The sequence below is a fragment of the Prionailurus bengalensis genome, chromosome D2 (genome assembly GCF_016509475.1).
Source record: "Prionailurus bengalensis isolate Pbe53 chromosome D2, Fcat_Pben_1.1_paternal_pri, whole genome shotgun sequence".
Classification (NCBI taxonomy): Eukaryota; Metazoa; Chordata; class Mammalia; order Carnivora; family Felidae; genus Prionailurus; species Prionailurus bengalensis.
In genome coordinates, this window is record NC_057351.1 from 84,840,436 (window position 1) to 84,858,717 (window position 18,282).

General features: G+C 45.3%; 1 protein-coding gene across 3 annotated transcripts in view; it reads left to right on the top strand.

Annotated features, from left to right (window-relative positions):
* The window catches only part of GLRX3 (glutaredoxin 3), a 32,331-nt gene extending 16,273 nt beyond the window's left edge, over positions 1-16,058 (top strand). Inside the window, exons 4-11 of one of the 3 annotated variants that reach the window (XR_006299882.1) lie at positions 251-452; positions 5,340-5,512; positions 5,752-5,813; positions 7,869-7,926; positions 9,659-9,711; positions 12,318-12,357; positions 12,432-12,544; positions 15,811-16,058. Coding sequence is in view for 2 of the 3 variants with exons in the window: in XM_043597896.1 (XP_043453831.1) it covers positions 251-452; positions 5,340-5,512; positions 5,752-5,813; positions 7,869-7,926; positions 9,659-9,711; positions 12,318-12,357; positions 12,452-12,544; positions 15,811-15,861 (732 nt within the window). In the remaining variant the exon portion in view is untranslated. The other 2 variants (XM_043597896.1, XM_043597897.1) reach the window with 2 other exon arrangements.
* Positions 16,059-18,282: the final 2,224 nt, after the last annotated feature.

The following is an 18,282-nucleotide window of genomic DNA, read 5'->3' on the forward strand; positions in this document are numbered from 1 at the left end:
TCTGATCTGGTTTGAGTTTGAGGTGTAGCGATGTTTTCCTAGTATGTTCCCAAAAGGGGGATGAAAGAAAACAGTTACATATTTCTAAAATGGAGATGCATTCCGCCAATTGGTAATCAGAGTTTTAAAAACTCACCTAATAGTAAGTAGTGTCGACCTCTTTAAAAATCAGCTAGAGCTGTGGATTCGTGCTTGTTATAATTTTGGAGCTTTATGCCGCACGTATTTTAAATGACTTTTTTAACTTCAGAATTCTCAGAAAATTGACCGATTAGATGGTGCACACGCCCCAGAGTTGACCAAAAAAGTTCAGCGACACGCATCTAGCGGCTCCTTCCCACCCAGCGGTAATGAGCATCCTAAAGAAGACCTCAACCTGCGCCTGAAGAAACTAACTCATGCTGCCCCTTGCATGTTGTTTATGAAGGGGACTCCTCAGGAGCCCCGCTGTGGTAAGAAGCTGCTTTCACACAGACGCGAGCAGAGTGGGCTCCACCGGCGTGGGGTGCGGCTGGGTGGGCGTGCTCTGGTCCTGCCACACCGTCCCTCCTTCGCCTGTGTGGAGACAGCTTTAGGAAATCCGGAAGGTCCTAATTCCCGCTGACACTCTGTATTGAGGTGGTGAGAATCTGTTTTGCACCACAGACACAGAGAATTTCAGAACCCAGAGGCTTCTTAGAAGTCATCCAGTTGAAGATTTTTGTTTATGTAACAAGCACCCAGAGACGGAAAGCCACTCAGCTTACCGGGAGCAGAGTTGGGAGGGCATTGCTGTTGTGTGAATGGGCTTTTGTCTGTTCAGTTCTTTTTGCTGTTGATGGTTTCCTGTCTCTCTTGGGAGTCTCTTTTTATTCACCTTGCCCAGATAGAGTGGTTTAAAAATTTTCAGAATTTTGGTGGTGGTTCTGTGTCTCCCCCTGTACCTTGGCCTTCCCTGTTGTCGCACATCGAATTATACGACTAGTGTTCAACTACTGCTGTCATTTCCAGTTTATAGGTGCTCTTGTTTTCCGTGTGTGTATACACCCACCCACCTACCCCCCCCCCCACACACATACACATACACATATACATATACATATACATATACATATACATATACATATACATGTATATATACGCTTGTAATTTTCTCCTGAAGGAAGTTTTAGGGTTTATTTGACCCCTCTGGTATTGGGTTTATGTTATTTTCTTTTTACTATGCCTAGTACAACATTATTCTGCTTCATAATTGAGCATTTAATGCCTTTTGATGATGCTGTTGAGAATCAGTTTGTTTCAACTATACAGGGGGGAATTTTTTTCAGATAGGTGGCAGTAAAATTGAGTGTGCTGTTGGTAAGATTACTGCATGTCCAGTGTGACTTTATAAAAATAACCTAGCTTCTAGCATAGCTTTAATTGTGAATTCTTCCCTATATGGTTAGCAAATTACATGTTAGGTTCTGAAAAAGTCCAGTTTTAAAGATAAAGTTTCATGTTGAGTCCCATCTTAAAACGATAAAAGGCTCCTTTAGCTCTCACATCTACTTGAAAAATTTCCTTGCTGGCATTTACGTGTCCAAGGATGCTTGCTGTTTAGATGTTGAAAAGCAAACTCTGTCTCTACCAGAGTTAACTCCAGGTAGCAAGAGTCAGTCTCTGTTGTGGTTGTTTGTTTTTAATAGAGGTTGTGGCTGGTTTACTTTCCCCTATCAGGCAGGAGAATCCTTTCTGGTGCTTTTTGTGGTGACCTAATAACAAGGACTTACAACGTGAGTCTGACGGGGTTTGTTCAGTGCCTTCACTGAAATGTGACGAGTAGTGGAACTGGCTGTCACGTGGATGCCCCTGAATGACAGGTTCCCACGTAGGAAACCTGCAGTAAAGCCGATACAGTGCTCTCTTCTTTGGGTTCGAACAGGACCGTCCTCTCACTCTTTTCTGAGTGGTGACCTCACCAGATCGGCAGGTGGTAAAACTCGCAGCTTGGGGAAGGTGTGCTGAGACAGCAGGGGGAAGCACAGTGGCCGGGTGTCACAGCAGGGGGGCTGCAGCCCAGTGCCACCCTTGGTGACGTAGGTACAGGTCAGTGACCCTTTCTGTGCCTTTGGTCCTTCCTTTGGTGGCATTGGGGTTGGAGCCAGTCTTGGGGATCCTTTTCAAATCAGATGTTGTATGATTATTCAAATAAATTAGAATTACCCTGAGGAATAACCATTTTTCTGCTTACCTCTTCATTAGACTTAACTTATAATGCATTTCTAGTCATTTGTATGTTAACTGGCATTTAGAAGAGCAAGTTAGAGTAAAAAAGGAAGCTTTCAACATTTTGGAACAATCTGATAAGCATAATTACATCTAGATAATAAGAGATGTAATTGGGGAATTCAAACAAGATTTTTAGATATATGTAATTTAACAGGTACGGTTTCATTTCAAACAAGTACTTGCTTTATTCTTTATAATTTTTGTAACTATGTTTTTGACAAGTTTTTCTGTTTCCTGAGGTCTTGATTTGTGTAACAGCATGTCTTGGTATCAAATATAGTAAGTAAGTGACGTATGGGAAATAGATCATTTTAGAATGTTGGTATTCTTTAATAAAACCTCTATTCAGGGATCAGTTAGAAGGTGCCTTTCTTGTGCCTGTACCCTGCCACTTCCTTCATTGATGCTCCTCTGGCTCTGTGTCCCCCTTTGTGTGCCCTGCTACACGGACTCTGCATCTCGAAACTGTTCTCTTTCAGGAATGTACTCGACTTTCACCCTCTTCCTTTCTGAGCCCACTTAGTGGAAAATAGGTTTTGCTCTTGTGTTCGCACATCCGAGGTGAGGTACAAGCGGAGCCTCCTCTGTACAAGCAGTGGCCGTCAGTGCTCGCGAACGCCACTGGCTGGTATTTCCATATTCGGAAAGAATTCCCTCGGAAGAATTGCCCTGCCGTCAGTGGCAGCCGGTACTCCCCGTGGGCCCCCTCTGTGGAGTGGAGCTGCGGGGATGTTTGATTAGCCGACCCCACCTTGCTTTCGGGTAATCAGAAAACATGAATGTATAACATTTAAATTTTCTGTCAGGGAAACCCTGAGAGCCATTTCAGGGTCTGCCCTGGAGCCCCGCTTGATCTCAGCCCAGCCCTTTCACACTTTACACCCTGTCTTTGTGGCTCTCAGCTTTGGCTTCTCCCGGCAGAACTGGGTAGTGTGTTAGGAGCTGGACGTGGTGATAGGGTGTCAGTCGTCAAAGAACTAGATTATTCTTACTCTGTGCTCCTCGGGAGGACAGGAAAGAGAGGGCTCTCGTGTTTTAGGCAGATTTTCAAGATATACTGAGATGTACATCTTGTTAAACAGGATGTTAAATCCTTGAACATGCAGGTTAATTAAGTTATTTGGGAATTCTTGTATCCATTTCAGTTAACAAAGCTTTTAGCAAAGCAAAGGGTATTTGAACCACGGGACAGACTTCTTCTGCAGCAAAAGTCATCTAACAGGGTTTTCTTTTTACATCCGACACAAACATTGTAGGTTGCGAAGTGGGCTTTAGGGTTTTATTGTTACTGGATGAAATGTACCAGTCAGGCTTATTGTTCATGCCTTCTGTCATGAGTAGAAATGGCTGCGGACAGAAACGGTGGTTCTGTGACAGCTAAGTGGTTCTTCTACTTTTAAATATTTGTATTGCGTGCATACGTTTTTCTTAAAAGTGTGTAAATATCTTGTTATTGGGATGAAGCCTTCTCACGGTTTTATCCTTAAGCATAGCATTTCCAGTCTGCTCCTTTAACCCTTAAAAACTGAACATTCCCCATCAATCTTTCTAGTCTGCATGTAATTGCCTAAAGCTAAAAGAAAGCTTTTCCTCAGCCAGTTACAGTAGAAATGAGTTAATATATTGGCAACAGAATAACCATCAGCAATCAGCCGTTAGCTGTTTACTAATGAACTCCCAGATGAGCGAAAAAAATTTCAGAATCAGTGTTTTACTCCAGGCTGTACATGAACTTAACACTTCAGTTGTAGGGAAAGCAACTTATATGCCGTACAAATACCAGTGCTTCGTCTCAGTAAACTGTAGATTTGAAAATTGTTTGGAGCTCAGTAGTACATCCCCGTTTTCGCAGTAAAAGTGCTTTTGGAGGACACCAGGTGAAGCCTGTTCTTGCAATTAATCTTACACTGAATTTTATGATTTGATTTTATTTAAAAATACTTGCCGATGCTGTGAAATCCTGTAGGAATTTTGCACCTGAAGAACAGGTCATTTTCCAGTGAATTATGACTGTTTGAAAAGAAGGATGGTGTGTGAAAAGAGTAAAGTGGTACAAAGTATTGAAAAACAATTGGGAAGAATTAGCTTATGGAAAGAAAAATATCCTCTTTTCAGACAAGACGAATAGATTTATAAAAGACTGGTATTCACACTCTTATTTTTCAGTACTAATGTCATAATAAGAAAACGATGTCAAAAAAGTCCAGGACAGAAATGTGTCACAAAAGTATAATAAAATCACGGAACATAAGATTGTCACTATGGTGCAGTTAAAAAAAAAAAAAAAAATCACATTACATACTTTGGGGAATGTAAATAGTTTTCAAAAGGAGACTGTCAGGTAACAGCACCAGATGAGAAAGACGCTGTCAGCCTGTTGACAGTTCCTATGTAACAACACCAAAGACAGCTTTGAAACTCAGTGTATCCAGTGTCCACTAACAGAACACATTCCTCCTCGACCTAGATAATTTATTCTGTTAAAGATCATATAGGCTGAGAGCTCCTGAAATGGACACTCAGGAAGTACTTCCAGAGCAACAGAAACCAAACGGCTGGGATTCAGTATGCTCACGGAGTGGTTAAAAATGACTGTTGTGATTTTTTTTCCCCCATCCAGTGTTCATTCTCATAGACTCACAGACCGCAGGGCTGGGAGGGACCGTGGAGGCATCCGAATCCGTCCCCTGATCGATGGGGATGTGCGGGAAGGTGGGGTGGCCATCCAGGGCTCAACTGTTTGTCTCGTTGGTGGGTGGGGCAGGTTCTGGGGCTTTCTGACCAGCCTTATTTCTCCTACAACAAAATCATGCCTAATACTGAAGAGGAACATTGATAAAGAGAGACTTTTTAAAAAATTCACAAATGTGTTAAACTCTAAGCCCCACTTGAACACGTGGTTTACTTCAAGGTCAGATAAGGGGCTGTTGGAATTTGTTTTCTCTTTCCATGCTGTATAGCCATGCTAATTAAATCACGGGTGAGATTGAGGCAGACATCTTTGTTCAGTAGCTAATGTGTGTTGTGAACTGATTTAAAATCATGTGTAAGAGAGAAGCTAAGTTCTTTATTTTCTTTTTCTTATGCAGGTTTCAGCAAGCAGATGGTGGAAATCCTTCACAAACACAATATTCAGTTTAGCAGTTTTGACATCTTCTCAGATGAAGAAGTTCGTCAGGGCCTCAAAACCTACTCCAACTGGCCTACCTATCCCCAGCTCTATGTGTCTGGGGAGCTCATAGGAGGACTTGATATAATCAAGGTTAGAACTGAGAAGTCTGTACCTTGTAAAGGATTTTCATGTAGAGCACACTTTTGTAAGTGCTGTAATAAATGTAAAGTAGGAATTTCTTAAGAATCTCTACATTTACGAATATGAATCTGGAGTATATGCAAAGTATTTCTGATGAGCTGGTTGATTGATATTCTGTGTCAGGGTATGACCAAGGAGAGTTGCTTTGTAGTGAACGTTTCTTAAACTTACACATGCGTTTATTTCAGGAGCTGGAAGCATCTGACGAACTAGATACAATTTGCCCCAAAGCTCCCAAATTAGAAGAAAGGTAAGTGTTTAAAAGTGTCAAATAGTCTACCATTTATTACTTTAAAAGTATTTCCTAATTCTTGGTTTTTGCATTGCTCTTTCCATATAGAAACGAGGGATTTGTTTTCGCGTGCCGAGGTCATAAGAGTGTTGTTTGCAGTCAGACTAGTCATGCGAACTTGGGAAGGTCTCATTTGCACTGGAGAAATTTTTGTGCCAATTTAATGAGCACGTGGAGGATATTCTTCGTTTTTATAGAACGAAACGTCATTGTCTCGGTGGAATGACTAAGTTTTACTTACTTCTCTGCATCTCGGAGCCAGGCTCCAGCGGTCCCGGTGTTCAGCCTTCAGTAACAGCCCCTCCTCTCAGCATCATCCGGACGCGGGCTGGGAAGAGTGCCCAGTGTGAGGAGCGAGGGCTGCGCATGTGGTACCCGCGTAAACACTTTGGGGGCCTCACGCTGCCTTTCTAAAATTCAAGGAGATTGTGAGCTGTAAAAATTGGTCTTTGTTTTATGAAGGATCTCAATCAGCTTTTAAAGATCTTATCTTATGGAAATTTTGGACTTTGGCCTGTGGGGAGACTTACAGGGATTTTTATTGTAATAAATTTGAATTAATGTAGAGGTTTAAAGAAGAATTTATTTTGAAATACATCCGTGTATCAGCCGTTCGTAGTTGGGGCTTGAGTCTGTAAGGCGAAACCTCCTCTTGTAGCTTTCCTGCCATTCAGCATTTTGAGATAAAAGTGTTTAATAGTAAGCACCTCATTTATCTGTCCTTGATTAATAAATAGTGTCCCATATGTGTCAAACTGACCTTTAAGTGCCACACTTTCTCAAATGATTTAGACCCTTTGCTGCCTTTTTGGTAGGGCAGTGAGTCTCCTGGTGCCTTTGTTGACTCTGGGTCCCCAGTTGTGTTCTTTGCTGAATAACCTGGGTGGCTCACGGAGGCGAAGTGGCCTCAGACACCTGCCGTGCTTTGTGTGCGCTAGTATCTGCCTTCATTCTGTCTTGCTGCTGTTTATGTCCTCGTCTTCATCAGACCTTCTGTCTCGCTTCCTAATGTGCTGTGTCTATATTTCCTGTGGCCTCAGACTAGATAGCTGGAGTTACATAGAGATTTCTGTAGAGATACACTTGTATTTTGAGTAATCACTTGAAGTGCTCCTGGCTCCTGAGTTCCTGGCTCTGGCGACGTCTCTGTGAGTCAGACGGAAGCACTTGTTTTGGTTTCCTGGGCCCAGATAGTTGGGTTGCTGCAGGTGACTGATGGCGATCAGCACCATATTCTTTATTTCTGAGTTTTTCTGAGAATCGGCCCATCGTACTCTACCGGAAGTGTACACGACGAAGCTCTGAGCATGATTTGGGTGTTTCGTTTGTGATCACTTTGTTCTCTGAGGAGGTGTTGGGCTGTGAGTGACCCAGAGCACCGGTGGGAGGAGGATCCGGTGACGTGACCACCACAGGTTGTCCTGACGCTGACTGTCCTGGGATTTGTGACTGACCCTTAGGCGGCACGCAGACGGCTGCCGCTCCTGACAGCAAGTGGGGGATGGCCTTTGGAAGATGGTACAAAGTGTGAAACTCAAAGTTAAGACAGGGGCGTTTGATGTGAGCAGCTGGCGTTCCGGCACTTAGCACCTCCCGTTCCCTCTGTGACCTTGTGAACATCGGGGAGTGTGGGGCCGTGTGCCGCCTCGTGGTGGAGAAGGGAGCCCACAAGATGTAGTTCTGGAAATTGTGGGTGGGCTCAGTGTACAGGCCCCTTCCTGAACAATTCCTTACTGAATTGGCTATTATTATTTTTTTAGTGCTGTGAGTTGATGGGCTTGAATTGCAACTCGAAGGAACATTCGTTGCCTTAAAAGCCATATTGTGTTTTATGGTGGCTCAGGGAGAGAATGAAATAAAGGAAAATGTCAATGCATTTGCTTGTTTAATACCACTCAAAGCTGTGAACTATCATCCTGCTATCCCTCAAATATGCATGTTTCTCCTGAAGCGGAGCAAAAGTGGTGTTTAATAATTGAGCTGAGCCATTTTATATCAATTTTCTCTCTTCAGGCTCAAAGTACTGACAAATAAAGCTTCTGTGATGCTCTTTATGAAAGGAAACAAACAGGTAAAGAACTCAAAAATGGTTTTATTTGTAATTTCTTTTGATGCTAACATCTGCAACTAGGGGACGCTTAAATCTTTTCTCCTGGCTGTGGCTAATGAAGCTATAGTGGCATCAGGAAGTTATCCAGGCCTTAATTGGTGCTTATGGAGATCAAACAAAGTAATCCACATCTTGCCTGACTTCATAACATCAACATCTCAGCGGGGTGCATTTCTCTTTGCTGCCAAACTTGGTCAACACTGTTCACCCTCTCCTGGTTCTGTTAGTTGCTGTCCCGTCCCGACTTGAGTCCCTGGGCTCGTGTAGTGAGCAGTTTGGTCCACACGCGTCCCGGGCATGGGGAGCCTTGTCGCCCTCGGGGGCACCGGTTTGATGACTGAGTGAAAGTTTGGCAGTTCTTACTTGTAATGGGGTGGTTCCTGGAGCTTGTTGGATGAAGGAGCATACTGGTTGTGCATCGTTTTGAGGACCAAGTTAGATAAGAGCACTCCCACCGGCAGCTTGAGCAAAGCTGATTATCATTTGTATTTGGACTAGAACGGAGATCTCCAGAAACCAGGCTGTGTTCCCTTCCTTTATTCTCAGCCAGTGACAGAGGTAGGCAGGTGGGACAGAGTATGGCTCGTGGCCCAGGGGAGGAGGTGAAAGCCCTGGGAGGCGAGGCTGGTGGAACGGAGGGACGGCAGTCCGTCTCTTCTGTCGTCCCGGGCTGCTTGCTTCACCTCCCAGGGCCTCACGGCCCCTTGGGTGAGTGTTCAGTGTGCTTCCCGGAGAACGAGGTTGTGATAGCGAGTGTGAAAGTTAACATAACTAATACAGTAAAACCAGCTAGTTAACATAAGTGGTCAGCGTAACTGTTACAGTGTAAGCAGTAACCGGGAAAATGGTAATATATGTCTCAGCATGCTGAGATCACAGATCAGGACCTAGATTCTTTGACTGGTTCACTAATTTTATTAAAACAAAATAGAGGAAGTTAATAATTCCCAGTAGTGATAAAGTCATCTTTTTATATCTTCTTGGTGATTGTTTAAAGCAGGTTTTTATTCTCAAAAGAGTTTGTTTCTGGAAGTCAGCAAGTATTCATACATCTTGGGAGCAGAGTTACTTGCGCTGTTGAGAAATGCATGTGGTGCCAAGTCTTCCCTCCAGGACCGCTAGGATTTGGGACCTGGCGGCCTCACAGAACCGTGTAGCCCTTCCATAACCTCAGAGAAGCCTGGCACTCTGTGACTCTATAACATAAAGATACGTTTTAAAAACTGGGGAGTAAAAGTCCAGTTGGGAACAGGCAGGCGATGATCCCGCTCAGTGCAGAAAGGTTAGGTGAGGCGAGGTCATCTGAGAGCGAGTGGAGAAGGAACTCGAGTCTTGGTAGAGCGGCAAGGTTCCCCTCTGAGGACCGTGTCACCACAAAGACTGCCAGGTTCCAGGACACGTGTCCTCCCCGGTGGGTAGAGCCTGAAGGAAGTCTGTGGGCTGAGAGTCCAGGGTGATGTCCGGATGGGTCAGGACTTGAAAGGGGGGTGGGGTGGGGATTGGTGGCCTCCTGAAATCCCAGCTGACCCACTGCTCTGTGATGCCAGAGGCACTGGGAGGCTCGTCACTAGAGTGCGCTGTGCCCACTGTGTCCCAGGGACAGAGCGTCCACAGGACCAGGCCAGTGGGCTGAGTAGGAAATGTAATCCATCTTTACATGTCTGTGTGTTTTTTTTCCCCCTTCTAAATTTAGGAAGCAAAATGTGGATTCAGCAAACAGATTCTGGAGATACTAAATAGTACCGGGTAGGTAAATCTTGTTTTCAAATGGTGTGTTAAAGAAACTCCAATTTTCCGTCCTGCCACTGATGCCTTTCGGTTGTTGTGGCTCTATCTGTATATGTTTATCTATTTGTTTTTGCTGTGGTGCTTTGCGAATGCTTTAACTTAGACCACAAGAGGATTTTTTGGACAGTATCAACTGATTGGTCACATAAAGGAGCTTCTTAGGCAATTACTGGAATAACTATTTGTCTGCTTTCCCAGAGGAAAGTTAATAACTGAGTTCTTGAACACGCACAAAGATATTTTAGGGAAATGTATTAGAGGTTTTTAATTTCCTTAAAAACTATTCTAGTTTTCAACATTTTATCAAATGCGTAGGGCCCATGTACAGGTCATTCTGTGCATCTCAGAAGCAGGGTGAATTGAAGGCTGTGTTCATGCTTTTGATCTGCTCAGTGGTAATGCTGCCAGGTAAGAAGATTGCAGTTGATTTTTTTCTGATTAAAAACAAACCACTTGTTTGGAGATACTTCGCCCATATTCGGTAGAGTTTATCAAATGTATTTGCTTATTATTATTATTATTTTACTTATTTCACAACACTTTCTTTTTAATGTTCTTACTGTGCTAGCCATAGCTTGCTTTATTTAGTTTTTAAGTTAATTTTTTAGCCATAGCTTTAAAGAGATTAACCATTTCTTTGAAGTCGTGGGGAAGGTAATCTTTTGAGATATTTAGACATGCGTGGGCATGGTTGAAAGTAGTCAGTTGAGTAGCACAGGTTAAATACAACTCTGGGGACATGAAAAGCAAAGATTGATTTCTTCAAGTGATGGTGACATTTTACAGAGGAGAGTCTAAAGAGTCTTTTGTCATATGGTCTCTAGCCAGACCTTCCTCACCCTGCCCGAGGACAGAGCAGAGGCTGGCTTGCTTTTGGTCATCAGTTTTTATGGCCCCGTTCTCTGTCTTCTGTCACAGCTCCCTGGTGTGACACGCTCAGTCCACCTGTCTCTAGTGACAGCGTGTCCCCTCAGGGCGTACCTCCACGAGGCCATGAGGCCGGGGCACAGGAGCATCGGGCCGTCTCAGCTCGTATGTTCGGTGGAGAGTCGCCCAATACCTGTCTAATCCTGTTTGGATTTGCAAGTACCTGCTCCCCAGAACAGAGGGGCTTCTTTGGAGACAAAGCGCTCCCAGCTGCAGACTTGCGGCTCTGCGGTGAGCGGGGCCGTGGGGACCTTTGCCGCTCTTCACCTTGAACAGACCGTCCTCTTGCTGAGAGCTGTCAGTTTGTGGAGAAAGCTCTGGCTTTTTATTCCTTCCCCTCCGTTCTTACACTCCTCTTCGCCTTCTCTGCCCAAAGACACATGCCTCGAGGGGCCGTGTACCGAGCATACACGGAGGTATGGAGGTACTCTGTGCACAGAACTTTCAGGAGATGCATTGGCTGTCGTGACTGCACACACACCTGCACGTGCGTGGGCCCGGTGCCTCTCAGCTCCCTTGTGGACCTGTCACTCGCGCTTATCGGACTGTTCAGACTAGGAGATCTGCCTCCTTTAGTTCAACCTGAAGGGAAACTTACGTTGGGTCTTGTTTTTTTTGTTTGTTTGTTTGTTTTTTTTTTAATCTTCTCTTGCTTTCAGACAGTCCTGTTGTTGGTACTTGGTGCTGATTGATCCTGTCATCTTGTTTTTTTGACTGTTTTCTGCACCATGAACAGTTTTCTTGGGAACTTGTTTACTGAGTGAGATTTCCCTGTGAAGGTGGTTTTGGTTTTATGGAACCCGAAATTTATCTTTTATGTGGCGTTTTCTTTGGCCGGTTTGTGGGACTGCACGTATCTCCGCAGTCTCCCTGCAGGAATTCAGTCCTACATTCATACTGATTCCTTGACCACCAAACAGTGAAGTCCTTCTGAGTAGATATGGCTGGATTTCCATGCAGTGATTTTTCATTCATTATAACAAGTAGAGTTCATTGTACAGCATGAATCCACACCACTCTCACTGGTTTGTGCGTATTGAAAACAGCATGTGTGTTCTGAAATAAGTTCGCTTTCACGTGGGAAGGCACACCTCCGTAAGGTGGCGTCTGTTGGCGGCGGCGGCGTCCTGGGCGGTGAGCGTCCGGCCCAGCCCTGGTGTCCGCGAGCGGTCACAGACGTCAGAGCTGCTCCCCGCTCCCTGAGCAGCTTCCAGGACATCAGAAGCAGCGGCTCCGGGGGTGAGGGCTGGGAACGGAGTGTTAAGGACAGACTCATGTAAACTTGGGGTACAGGTCTAACCTGGGGTTGGCACACGGCCACACCCACTCCTGTCTGCCCTGTGTGGTTGCTTCTGTGTGATGCAGAGACTAGCCTCCAGGGCCTGCGTGTTTATGGCCTTGCCCTTTCAGAAAAAGTGTGCTGACCCCTGTCTAATCCAGTATTGTCTAGAGAAAAGTCCAGATGAATTTGTACCTACCTGACAGATTGAGAGAAGTAAAGTCATTTCCATTTTTTATAGTGAATGTCATTAGCAACAAAACAATTTACTTTTCCTGTTTTTTAAAACACCAAGTAGGCTTTATAATTTTTGTTTAATACAGCTATTTCCTGTTAAAATGTTCTCTCCTTTTTGTAGTGTTGAATATGAGACATTTGACATATTGGAGGATGAAGAAGTAAGTTCTGTGTTTTATGTTTCTCATCCTTTGTCTTTAGTTTTACTCATTAGGGTCTAATAGTAAGGTTTCAGAGTTTCTCTTGTTTCCGTAGGTTCGGCAGGGGTTAAAAACTTTCTCGAATTGGCCCACGTATCCTCAGCTGTATGTGAAAGGGGAACTTGTTGGAGGTCTGGATATTGTTAAGGTAAGGTCGGAGTTCATTTGGCATCCTAAAGATGGGAAATGTTGGCATGTTTGAAAATTACAATTTCATATTGAACAAACTTCGGAGCTTCCCTGACTCCTTTCCTTCCTGGCCTCCTGTCCAGTCACTTCTGGCTCACTTTTGATTACCATTTCTTTTAAAAAATTTTTTTATTTCTATTTTTTTATTTACTTTTACTTTTTACATGTGTGTTTTTGAGAGAGAAAGCACGAGTGGGGGAGGGGCAGAGAGAGGGGGATAGAGAATCCCAGCAGGCTCCATGCTGTCAGCACAGAGCCCCATGCAGGGCTCCAAGTCACGAACCACGAGATCATGACCCGAGCTCAAGTCGGACACTCAACTGACTGAGCCACCCAGGCACTCGCCCCGTGTTACCATTTCTGTGTCCCTAGTACCTTGTCCTCCCACTGTCCCTGTTGGATCAGGCTGTGCTCACCCGTCCCCTGAGCCAGCCAAATCATCCCCCTGCTGTGGGGCCTTCTGCCTCCCCGGGTCTTCTGCACAACCTCCTTCCTCTCCCGAAGAGCTTCCGGCCAAGGCCAGAACTGTAACTTGGCCTTCCAAGATGCTCTGATTATGGCCAAGCTCGAAATGTGATTTTTACTCCCACGCTACTAAATCTGATGGAACTGTCTTCCATGTTTTTAGCCCTTCTTTCCTCGTCCCCCCTCTGCTTTGGATATCTTGTGTTCCATAGTTACATGTGTTCTGTGCCCTTCAGGACCCTTGTTGTCTATGAATCGTGTATAGATTCTTGAAGCCAGAAATATTTCGCTCCTGTTCCTGAAGTTCTTCTGTCCTTTTATATTTACGTTGTATTGTGTTTTTGTGTTATTTTGCCTTTCATGCACTGGGGTGATGGAGGGAAGAGCGCCGGGCCACGGGCAGGAGGCCTGACACCCAGTGCTGCCTGGTCCTGTCAGCTGTGTGACAGACCCGAGGCCCCTGACCCCGGCTTCCTAACAGAACTGTGCGAGGCTGCTGTGGGCCTTCCCCACGTCCAGCTTGGCCTCAGACGCTAGGAGATCGGTTAGCTCTGTCAGATCGTAAGCATGTTTAGAAACGATACCTTTTCTTATACACCCTTGACATCTTTGACCATTAATTTACTTGTTTAGTTTGCTTTAAGGAAACCCTCCGCGAATGCTCAGTGGGCAGGACTTTTCTTGGGGCGCTTACACCTGATAGCGCCTGTGTGTGCCACGCGCTGTTTCTTAGCCTGGTCCCGCAGGGACGCTGCAGTGCTAACCCCCCGGCAGCAGCACTGCTCCTAGTTAGGTTTTAAAATAAGTTTTAACTCCTACTTTGGTCTTGTTGGGAGGACTCGAGCCCAGCGCTGAGGGACAGCAGCTCCGTGGGCCCGGACGTGTGGTGAACACGGGGCAGGGGTGCCGTCTGCTGTGGTTTCGCCCACACCAGTCTTGTCTGCTGCGGAGTGCTGTTTGACATGGCGCTTCTGAAGGCAGCGAGTGAGGCACTTTTACTAGCGAAGTGTCTCATTCCTGGAGGAGAAGAGCAGGCTTAACATAGTAGCTCTTGAATAGCCCTGAAGCAACAAAAATAGATCTGCATTTGTTATGTTATATATGTGTTTTATTTTTTTAAGACACAGTCTTCAAACCCAAATACTCCTGAGCCTGTTCTTGTCTGAATGTTTTATAGCCTGTACCTTAGCCATTGCTAACTCTTGGGAAGATAACAATCGATCAATCTCATTTAATTCTAAAGCCGAGCTGTGCGGGCAACTTCGTTTTAGGTATAAAACAGGATGTTACAGGACTCTTGATGTTCACCTGCTAAAAAGACACATGTGCACATTTGTGATATTGGTAACATTTTCTCCCGAGAAGATAACTGGGAATGGTTCTTAGGTTGCCATTTTAGTCCGTTTCCCACAGAGCACGGTTCTTCTGTCTTTAGTTCAGCGGAAACATCATAGTTGCCAGGTGGGTTAATTCTGGCTGGCCTTTAAGAGCACTGAGTGCTTTTTGCTGTTGAATGGTTAGATAAAGAACTTACCCGGTAATTCAATGACTCAGTCAATCTAGTGTCTTGAGAAAAATAGCAACTAATTAGTACATATTCAGTGAGGTCATGTTATCACTACTGCAGAATGTTTGTTTACAGAGGGAATATTTAGATAAGGTCGGCGCACATTAGTGGTGATGATGATGGCGATCCCCGTGTGCCAGGCAGGCTGCCTTAGTGCTTAGGCCGTCCTCACAGCATCCTGAGTTCCTTGTCCTCAGTCGTCAGATGAGGGGACACGGATGAGAAGTTAGGTAATCTGCATGGGATGTCACAACTCGTGAGTCCTTGAGTCCAGATTCCACCTGCAGGCTTCTGGGCCTCTCCGTGAGCAGCATGGCCTCCTGCCCTCCAGGTCATGTGCTCAGAAAAGTCCTGCCTGGTCCTTTAGTGCAGTAGGATGTGTGCTTGTTAATGAGTTAATGTTGGAAGATCCCAGAACATCACTGAGAGTTGTCTGAGTTTATATGACAGAATCACACCTGATGGGGTTTAACCAGAGATGAAGTCACATGGAATTTAGTGTGTGTGTGTGTGTGTGTGTGTGTGTGTGTGTGTGTGTGTGTTTTAAGTAGGCACCATGCCCAACGTGGGGTTTGAATTTACCATCCTGAGATTGAGAGTCGCATGCTCTACCGACTGAGCCAGCGAGGTGCCCTGATTTTCGTGGTTTTATTGATGGATGTTCATGCTGCTTAGTAATAACCTGCAAATTTACATCAGATTAAATGTTTGTCCTAAACTAGGAAATCTCATTCATCATTTATTGTCACATTTTAAATTTGATGGCTGTGTTCCAGATTTTAAATCTGCAAGATAGCACACAACATTTCTGGATTTGTATGTCTTTTTAGTGTTTTTTGGCCTTTACATGTACACTTTTACGCTCGTAGTACTGCGGCCTTTCCAGGCTGGGTTGAAACAGTGAAGCCTGTGTACCGCCCGTGGGGCTATGGGTGTTTTGCTCTAATTGCTGTGTTTGTCAATGCTGATCAATCTGTTGGTTTTGGAATGCCTTTTAAAACCTCAGTTCTGTAATCTGATAGTGTTTACGGCATAATAGTTAGTTTCAGCGTGTTGGTGAGCTAGAGTTTCAATCCAGTGAAGTGTTTCTTCTGGTCTCTGATAACGGATGCAACCTGTGATTGTTCTTCAGACGTTTCCATTTTTCATCTGTCCGCATACATGTTGTTTTTGCTTTCTGTTTTCGTCGTTAGGAGCTGAAAGACAACGGTGAGCTGCTGCCAGTACTGAAAGGAGAGAACTAGAGGCTTGTACGCTCAGCGCCCGACTGTTGCGGGAACCACTTGGTCACAACTCCGTGCTCAGAGGTGGGCGAGGGGCAGAGACTACGCCTCACCCCGTTACGCTCTGTGTATTTCACAAGCTTGTGCTAAATACATGTATGTGTTTTGTTTTTTTCCACCAAACAATGCAATAAACATCTTCAAAATCCAATTAAAAATACTTGTGTAAAGAAGGTGTGTTTTTACGATGATGTTAAACATGTAGTAATTAGCCTGCTTTAAATTTCTTTTTTGAAATACACGGGCACCTTGTAGCAGTTCAGAAACGGCAGGTTTCAGGAAATTCAGAACTGTGAAGCTGTCTGAAATCCACACTAATACTTAGAACAGCTCATAGACCAAACCAGTGGCTCCCCTCAATGGCCAAAGATCTCTTTACAGCTTGGAAAAATTCAACTGAAAATTTTCCTCTGACAGCATCCCTGTGTGAGGCGCTGGTGAGATCGCACAGGCCATGTAGGGCTCTGCAGACGTGGAGACTCGTTTCAGACAGCGCCGGCGGTGTGTTAGCGGGCGGCGGGCCAGAGGAAAGTGATTTCTCGTGAGCGCGTTGCCCTCACGTGCTCCAGGACAAGGAGAAGAACGGGGTGGGCCGGGGGATGACAGTCGTCAGTTTGTGTTAAGCACCACAGTTTATTTTAGTCATTATGCTGAAAGCGTTGATTTAGCCCTTAAATAGGCTGAGAACATCCTGAGGTCCATGAAAATTTCAACAGTTTTGATCCTGACTCTCACATATTTAAAAAAATAGTTGCTCTGTTAGGCTTTTGTTGGGCGTGCCTCAAACAGGTGGCTGAATTCACCTCCTGGGTTTGTAGATTGTGTTTGGTGCCCATGGCACATGTTTTCTTCATTAGATTTTTCCAGCTTGTTGGTCTGGGTGGTTGAGGCTCCACAGAAGTGTCTGGTGATCATAAGGAAAGGGTGCAAAGGTCAGCAGTTTACATGAGAAACCAGAGGAAGTGCACGAAGATCTAGTGAAGTTAGCCTTTCACCGGGACACGAGCACCCGGCTATTTCCTTGCTCTCTCTGTGTAGAGGAGAGATCTGATGTCAGTTGTATGTCACAAAGGGCAAGTCTGCACAGAATCCTAAAGGTGGTCACGGCCCTCCTGTCGGAGGAGGACACCTGTTGTAGTGGGTTTCCTTGCCAGTGTGTGTAATCAGATGGGGCTCCTTTGGGCATTGGTGCATGAACTTCTTTTTTCTTTTTAAAACAGAAATCCTTGCATAAGCGAAACCTTTACAACGCAGATGGAAATGGAATTCTAACTGAAACTCTATGAAGCTTCAGGGATGCCGTGAACCACGGAGGAGTGCATAATTTTCTCATATCCGGTGTCCCGACACTGAAAGCCTTGAGTACTGCTTTTGTGATTTTTTGCTCTGTCTGCAAAGTGCCACCTGTCAGCAAGCCACCTTTTAACTTCCCCTTATCCCAAGTGAGACTATCCTATCTTTGTGGTCACAGATTGGATAAGCTAGTTTTTTTCCTAATGCACATTTAACTAAAATTCGTAAATTTTAACGAATGCCCACCTGCCAATTTGGGAACCACTGATCTGGCCAAGGTGGCTGCTCGGGTAATGTGAGATGCTCATGCATCGTAGGATGACCTCCTCCTCCTGTGGGTGACTCTTGCGTGATGCAAAACTCTGATGGCGTCACCCGTGATTGAACATCATAGTTTGAGTCAGGGTGAGTGTTCAGAGTTTTGGGGGGACATGTCACTTTGTTAAATTCTGCCAGTTGTGGGCGCCATTGTCTCCAGGGATGGTGGAGGGGCGGTGGCGCATATTTCTGTTTTATAGGTGTTTCCAGCTAGACATTGGGAAGATCAGGGATCTCGTTCATACAAAGCGATTTAGTTGTTCCTAACCTGACTTTATTAGGTATGTTTTAGGAGCAAGGCAAGCGATTCTTGGGCCCACCTGATCTGGGGAGCTCCATAGGCAGTCCCAGATCCAGCTTTCTAATCAAAATGAGCCTACCCTCGTAGGAGCGTTTTGTCAAAATTGAAATCCTCTCTGATCCACAAATCCTAGAGAAGGTTGTGCCCAGTGCTCGAGAGACCATTCAGCTCACAGGGTTAGGTGACCGCGTCATTGGGATGCTGCCCTGTCCAAGCCGTGGTGGGAGCTTGTGGTGGGGGGCGGGGCTCACCTGGGTGCTGTCCCGGGTTTTAGTGAGTCCCGGATGTTTTGGAGGAGCAGGGGCAGGGCTGAGCTGCTCTGTGCGCCGCCCAGCTCTGCCTGTTAGGCTGTCTCCCTGTGCTTGTGCTTCTCTGTAAAATGGAGCTCATCGTGGGGCCCTGAGGGGCTGGGGAGGGCGGTTAAACCTCCAAGGGCAGCCGGCACTGCTAGAGGCTCACGAGGGGTGGCT